Raw genomic sequence first — 7,500 nt, 5'->3', positions numbered from 1 at the left:
AAATATCTTCCCTTCAGACGGAGGAACAACCAAATAAACTAAAGACATTTTCTCTATAATTTTAATTAATTTTAGTTCCGTTTTGGAAACACGTGATCCACTTCCAGTTAGTTGCTTGTAGTAGTTAGTTTTCTTGTAAAGCTTTCTTTTTTTTATTTTCAGTAAACAAAAAATGTTTTTTCACACCTAGTTTTTGTTATTTTATCACTTTCTTCTTTATCCGCTCCTTGTTTAGGTTGTCATATGTTTCTGTCCTGTTTGGGAAACCATATTTCAGCTGGAGGGGTTTAAAGCAGGTCCTCATGGCCTGTGATGCTGCGGGACAGGGTGGTTTCTCCGTCCAGCGGCCTGTCGGGTCAGAAAAGACTGTGTGCGTGTGTGTGTGTGTGTGTGTGTGTGTGTGTGTGTGTGTGTGTTAATGGAGAGGCTTCTGTTTGTGCCTTTTTATTCCAATACGGAGGTGAAATTAAGATGCTGGAAAAAAAAAGAAAAAAAAAAGGAAATTAAAGAGCTAGAGGAGGGGGTAATATTCCAAGACTCAATGTACAAAAAAAAAAAAAACAATTATGAGAAAAAAATTGTGAGAAAATTCTGAGATTATAAAGTGACAAGTTTTTTTTTTTTTTTTTTAGGAACCACATGGCCTCACTTTGAAATTTTTTTTCTCATAAATTTATGACTTTAATCCGGATTTTTTCTTGTAAATTTTTGAGTTATAATCTCAGAATTTTTTTGTTTTTTCTTGTGAATTGTTTTCTTGGAAGATTCCCTCCCTCCTCCCTCAGCTCTGTATTTTTCCCCTCCAGTCGCAGTTTGCTGACGAGCAGTCGGCGGCGGCGGTAACAGACCGTCAGGCCGCCAGAGGAAAGCGTGTCAGTGTCACGTTTAGCGTCGCCGTGGCGTCACGACACGCGGCGGCCTCAGCTAACAGCTCGCAGGCCAAGAGGAACATTTGTACATCAGCTCGTTAGCAAATTATTAAAGATTAAAAGATTAAAAGACGTTGAAAGATGAAAAATCAGCTGAATCCCCTGAAAATGGCTGAATTTAACATGATGGCTTAAACAGAGTGTGAAGAAAATTAGAGCGTGCTTGATTCAGCTTTAAAAGATTAAAGGGTGAATTAAAAATTTGAGGTCAGTTAAATAGTTACTACAAATTGTGTTTTCTGAGAAATATGTTAGTGGATACTGAAAGAAATTTCTGAAACGATGCTTAAAACGGCTTAAAAAAAACAGCTGACATGTTAAAGCAAAACCGTAAAAATATGATATTTGGAAGAAATGTAAGCAGTATTTTAATTAAAAAAAACTTATTTATGAATAATATCAAAAATGTATTGTGAAGCAAAAGCAAAATTTGGGCAGACGAAGAATAAAGAACGCCCAGTGATGATGGGATGAGAGAAAAGGAAACTAAGGCTCTGAGTTGGTGTTTGAAGTGGAGGCCTCGCAGCGCTTCAGTTTCCAAACGCGTCTCAGAGAGTTTGTCTTCCTGAAAACAATTCACTCCCGCTCTGACCTGCTTTAACCTCTGAGGCGGTGTGGGAGAAAATCACAGAGACAAAAATAGACAGATAGAAGCTCACTGCAGGAGAGAGAGAGAGAGAGAGAGAGAGAGGTGATGACCTTGTGAGTCGGTCTCGCTCGCCCTGGAGAAACTGTCGAGGCTCCTCAGATCAGAGGAGGCGCAGGGAGCCGGACGCCGCCGAGACGCCTCCTGTTCCCACCTCTTCTCTCTTTCCTGTGTCCTCCTCTGCTCGCTCCGCCACGCCACCCCCCTCAAGATTAAAACCGCAGATTTACAAGAAAAAAAAACTTGGATATTCTCTGAGATTAAAGTGGTAAATTCAGGAGGAAAAACTCAAATTTATGAGAAAAAAAATCTGAGATTATAAAGTCACACATTTGCAAGAAAAACTATTTTTCCAACTTTTTCCTCATAAATTTGTGACTTTGTAATCTCAGAATTTTAAAGTTGTTTTTTTTTTTTTTTAAATAAATTATGAGTGTTTTTTCTCGTTAGTTTATCATTTTAATCTCAGAAAATGACCCCCTCCCCTGGCTGTGTATTATTCCCCCTACACTGGCCCTGATTGGCCGCCGTAGTGTCTGTGTGTGAGAAAGTTGTGGAGTAAAGTTGCTCCTGTGGACTTTGCAGTGTGTGCTTCCCCTGTTAACAATGTGCAGGATTTTTATAACTCTGCCTGTCGCTGCATTTAGAGGCAGCATCGTGCATCCAGCATCGTGCCCACGCTGCTGACGTCTATTTCCTCCATCAGGAGGAAGGAAGAAGAAATCCTTCAGTGCAGTTGTTTGTCGTTTAAATGCTTTTGTGTCCTTGAATTGTGGAAAAGCAGAAGATAAGTTTTCCTTCATATAATAACGCCACAGCTCTTGTTGTGTTCCCTGCTCCCTGGTGAGGGTTTGGTGCCGCGGCGGCTGCAGGGCGCAGGCTGAACAGTAAATAAGGGCGGCGGAGGATCCTGTGCCGCCCGGTCGTGTTGTGACATCATCGCTGTGCTGAGCTCAGCGTTTTGTCCTCCTCTGGGTTTTAAAACATTATTTCCCTTCATATTCACACAGGACGCGTCCCAGAGCAGCACAGGCCTACGCCGCTCAGCCGGGACAGAGGCTGCACAGTGCCTTGCTCAGGGGCGCTGCACCGCTAGAGGCTGAGCCGAGGCATCGTGCCCTGTGCGAGCTCTGATCAGCTGGGCGGAGGTCCCGCAGGGTCCGGGGGGCGACTGGGACCACAGCAGGTCTGTCCCTGTGGTAAACTGGTCTGACTGGATCTCTCTCTGGTCTCTGCCGACAGATGCAAGCTTGAAGCCGCCACGCTGGCGTCGACTAAGGTGACGGCGGTGGCCTGGGCGGCCCCGCCCCTCGACCACATGACCCTGGACATGGACGCCGTGCTGTCGGACTTCGTTCGCTCCACCGGGGCCGAGCCGGGTCTGGCACGAGACCTGCTGGAAGGTAAGAGCAGGAACCCGATCCTGAACACAGTGCATACCAGACTGGACTGGACCGGTTAACTGGACCGGACTGGACTCAGTTAGAGTTCGACTGGACTCAGTAGACTAGAATTCACTGAATAAACTGGACTGGATTCAGCTGGACTGGACTGACTAACTGGACCGGACTGAATGGAGTGTATTAGACTGGACTGGAATACCTGGACTGGATTCAGTTGGACTGGACTGGGCTGTACTAGACTGGACTGGGCTGTACTAGACTGGACTGGGCTGGGCTGTACTAGACTGGACTGGGCTGTACTGTACTGGACTGGGCTGGACTAGACTGGGCTGGACTGGACTGGACTGGACTAGACTGGGCTGACTAACATGTTGCACTGTATTTCTGGTGATGTGGCCGACTTCTGCCTGATCGAGTTACACAACTTCTGTCCAGATCTCTTGGGGGATACAATCCACTAACATAAAATCACATTAATAGTTGAGTAGACTGACTAACTAGACTGGACTTCACCGGTTGGGTTGGACTGGACAGGACTGGACTGGACTGGACTGGACTGGACTGGACTGGACTGGACTAACTGGAGTGTGCTAGCCTGGAGTGGACTGACGCACGCTTCATGACCACAGTGATTTTGCAGAGGCAGCTTTTGCAACAATATCTGAGCAAAAATGTGTGTTTGTAAAGTCATGAGCATAAACCCGGACATGACAAACTCAGATTATACCGCATGACAGGTGGGAGATTTTTAAACTGAACTTCCAATAGAGTTTTCTGCTGTAAACAGTTTTTTTTTTTCCACTGGATCAGGGATGGCTGGTGTTTTTGAAACTGAAGTTTGAAGTTTCTTATGAAGGCTTTTGAGTGAAATTTTCTTTATTGAAGGTTGACGGTAGCACACAGTGAGTTTATGATACAAAAATAATTCATAAAGGGTGAAGTGTCCCGTCAAGCCTCATTCACAAGAAAACACGTGTGGAAGTGTTGAATGTGAAGGTGTTTGTGCTGTTTGTGCTCCAGAGTGTGAGCTGAAAGTCGATCTGCTGTGTTTACTAAAGCGCACAGTGACCTTTCAGCCCGCAGGAAGCCGCTCACACACCGCCTGTCTGTCTGTCTGTCTGTCTGTCTGTCTGTCCATCTGTCTGTCTGCAGCTCTACCTGCTGCCTTCAGGTTTACTCACATGGTCTATCAGCTGGAGCCACTTTGACCCCAGCCATGTAAACCAGGGCTACTCAACCCTCGGCCCGGGGGCCGCATGCGGCTCATACGTCATTTTTATGCAGCCCGCCACTGTCATATCATATCATATCATATTAAATATTATTATTCTATCTAATTATTGACGTTCAGCCTGTGGACAATTCATTTCTATCACTAACCACAAGAGGGCGATAATGCATAGGCCAGGGCCACTCAACACTCATTTTGGGAGTGAAGCCTCATTTTGTTGTAACTTGATCATTTCATCATGGATCACTGCAGGACAGTCTTTTATTCAGTGAGGTTTGGTCTTGGATGGAAATGGAGCTGTTTTCTGTGTTTCATTCATTTTTAGACTCGTCATGTCGCCTGTGACAAAATTATTGTTTACACGTCCAAAACAGGACAGACATGTTTAGCTTGGACACAGCTGAGTTTTGCTGAGTGGCCCCTGAGCCGTCTGAAGGTGAGGGGCCCCTGAGCCGTCTGAAGGTGAGGGGCCCCTGAGCCGTCTGAAGGTGAGGGGTCCCTGAGCCGTCTGAAGGTGAGGGGCCCCTGAGCCGTCTGAAGGTGAGGGGCCCCTGAGCCGTCTGAAGGTGAGGGGCCCCTGAGCCGTCTGAAGGTGAGAGGCCCTGGTTTAAACCTACACAACATGACGAGAATAAAAACTGTTGCCCAGATCTGCTGTACCTGTCAGGTACCTCATGTGTCTTGTTGACGACCTAAACAGCTCGCTCAGGGGTTCTGGCTCTACTACAGGTGTGTTATGTTACTGCAGGTGTGTTATGTTACTGCAGGTGTGTTATGTTACTACAGGTGTGTTATGTTAACACAGGTGTGTTATGTTACTGCAGGTGTGTTATGTTACTACAGGTGTGTGATGTTAACACAGGTGTGTGATGTTAACACAGGTGTGTTATGTTACTATTGGTGTGTTATGTTACTACAGGTGTGTGATGTTAACACAGGTGTGTTATGTTACTGCAGGTGTGTTATGTTACTACAGGTGTGTGATGTTACTACAGGTGTGTTATGTTACTGCAGGTGTGTTATGTTACTACAGGTGTGTGATGTTAACACAGGTGTGTTATGTTACTATTGGTGTGTTATGTTACTACAGGTGTGTTATGTTACTGCAGGTGTGTTATGTTACTACAGGTGTGTGATGTTAACACAGGTGTGTTATGTTACTATTGGTGTGTTATGTTACTACAGGTGTGTTATGTTACTGCAGGTGTGTTATGTTACTACAGGTGTGTGATGTTAACACAGGTGTGTGATGTTAACACAGGTGTGTTATGTTACTGCAGGTGTGTTATGTTACTACAGGTGTGTGATGTTAACACAGGTGTGTTATGTTACTATTGGTGTGTTATGTTACTACAGATGTGTTATGTTACTGCAGGTGTGTTATGTTACTGCAGGTGTGTTATGTTACTGCAGGTGTGTGATGTTACTGCAGGTGTGTTATGTTAGTGCAGGTGTGTTATGTTACTACAGGTGTGTTGTGTTACTACAGGTGTGTGATGTTACTACAGGTGTGTTGCGTTACTACAGGTGTGTTGTGTTACTACAGGTGTGTGATGTTACTACAGGTGTGTTGTGTTACTACAGGTGTGTTGTGTTACTACAGGTGTGTGATGTTACTGCAGGTGTGTTATGTTACTACAGGTGTGTTATGTTACTACAGGTGTGTGATGTTACTACAGGTGTGTTGTGTTACTACAGGTGTGTGATGTTACTACAGGTGTGTTGTGTTACTACAGGTGTGTTGTGTTACTACAGGTGTGTGATGTTACTGCAGGTGTGTTATGTTACTACAGGTGTGTTATGTTACTACAGGTGTGTGATGTTACTACAGGTGTGTTATGTTAGTGCAGGTGTGTGATGTTACTACAGGTGTGTTGTGTTACTGCAGGTGTGTTGTGTTACTGCAGGTGTGTTGTGTTACTACAGGTGTGTTGTGTTACTGCAGGTGTGTGATGTTACTATAGGTGTGTTATTACAGGTGTGATATTGTTAGTACAGGTATGTTATGTAACTACAGGTGTGTAATGTTGCTATAGGTGTGTTACTGCAGGTGTGTTATGTTACTACAGGTATGTGATGTTACTACAGGTATGTGATGTTACTGCAGGTGTGTTGTGTTACTGCAGGTGTGTTGTGTTACTACAGGTGTGTTGTGTTACTGCAGGTGTGTTGTGTTACTACAGGTGTGTTGTGTTACTGCAGGTGTGTGATGTTACTATAGGTGTGTTATTACAGGTGTGATATTGTTAGTACAGGTATGTTATGTAACTACAGGTGTGTAATGTTGCTATAGGTGTGTTACTACAGGTATGTGATGTTACTACAGGTATGTGATGTTACTGCAGGTGTGTTGTGTTACTGCAGGTGTGTTGTGTTACTACAGGTATGTGATGTTACTGCAGGTGTGGTTTGATATTACTTACAATAACATTAAACATGTCTGATTTCACTGGGATGTCCAGACGAGACAGAGTCATCTACATGATGGGAGCAAAACTCCTGATTTTATAATGAGATTTTCTTGAAAATTTCTGACTCTATAATCTCAGAACTTGTTTGTTTGTTTTTCTTGTAAATGTGCCGCTTTATTCTCAGAGAATATTCAAGCTGCCACAAATTAACTTCTCCTCAAACCACTCTCCTTTATTGTTTATTTAAATTCCCAGATGTGTATTTCAGAGCCACATGATCCGCGGTGTGAGTCAGACGCTTCAGAGCTGCTGGAAGCTCAGAGCCAGAGACTCTTTCTGTTTTGTTTTGTCTGTCCAGCCACAGAGCTTCTGTCTGATGGAGGTAAAATGCTGTTAAGCTGCTGCCTGGAACTTTAAACCTCCATTAGCACAGTGCAGCGCGTAAACACGTGGAATAAAACATCAGAACAAAACCAAACTGAATGAAGAGGAGAGGAGAGCAGACTGGAATAACAAAACAAACAAAGAGGGAACAGAAATCAGAACAGAACATCCTGTGTGTCCCACCACCACCGCTGTCTGGCTGCTCTGACGTCATGTCTCTCTCTCTCTCTCTCTCTCTCTCTCTCTCTCTCTCTCTCTCTCTCTTTCTCTCTCTCTCTCTCTCTCTCTCTGTCTCTGTCTCTCTCTCTCTCTCTCCCTCTCTCTCTGGCTAAAGTCATGAAGGTGAAGCCAGCTGTCACTCAGCCGTCAAGGACACTGTGTGGTTGCCATGACAACCGCTGCTCCAGATAGAGAGAGGGATAGAGAGAGAGAGAGAGAGAGAGAGAGAGAGAGAGAGGGGGAGCTTACTAAAAGAGACAGACAGATAAACAGGTAG

At 44.5% G+C, this 7,500-nt stretch overlaps 1 protein-coding gene across 2 annotated transcripts in view; it reads left to right on the top strand.

The window, feature by feature from the left end:
- Positions 1 to 7,500, top strand: part of LOC115356926 (OTU domain-containing protein 7A-like) — a 41,547-nt gene that overhangs the window by 7,927 nt on the left and 26,120 nt on the right. The window contains exon 2 of one of the 2 annotated variants that reach the window (XM_030048225.1): positions 2,818 to 2,978. In XM_030048225.1, the coding sequence (XP_029904085.1) occupies positions 2,894 to 2,978 (85 nt within the window). In that variant the 5' untranslated portion in view covers positions 2,818 to 2,893. Of the gene's footprint in view, positions 1 to 2,747; positions 2,979 to 7,500 lie in introns of those variants that run through there. The other variant, XM_030048224.1, reaches the window with a different exon arrangement.

This window comes from Myripristis murdjan, chromosome 3 (assembly GCF_902150065.1).
Source record: "Myripristis murdjan chromosome 3, fMyrMur1.1, whole genome shotgun sequence".
NCBI classification, from domain to species: Eukaryota; Metazoa; Chordata; class Actinopteri; order Holocentriformes; family Holocentridae; genus Myripristis; species Myripristis murdjan.
Note: the sequence above shows the minus strand (reverse complement) of the source record. Positions and strands in the feature narration are given on the sequence as shown.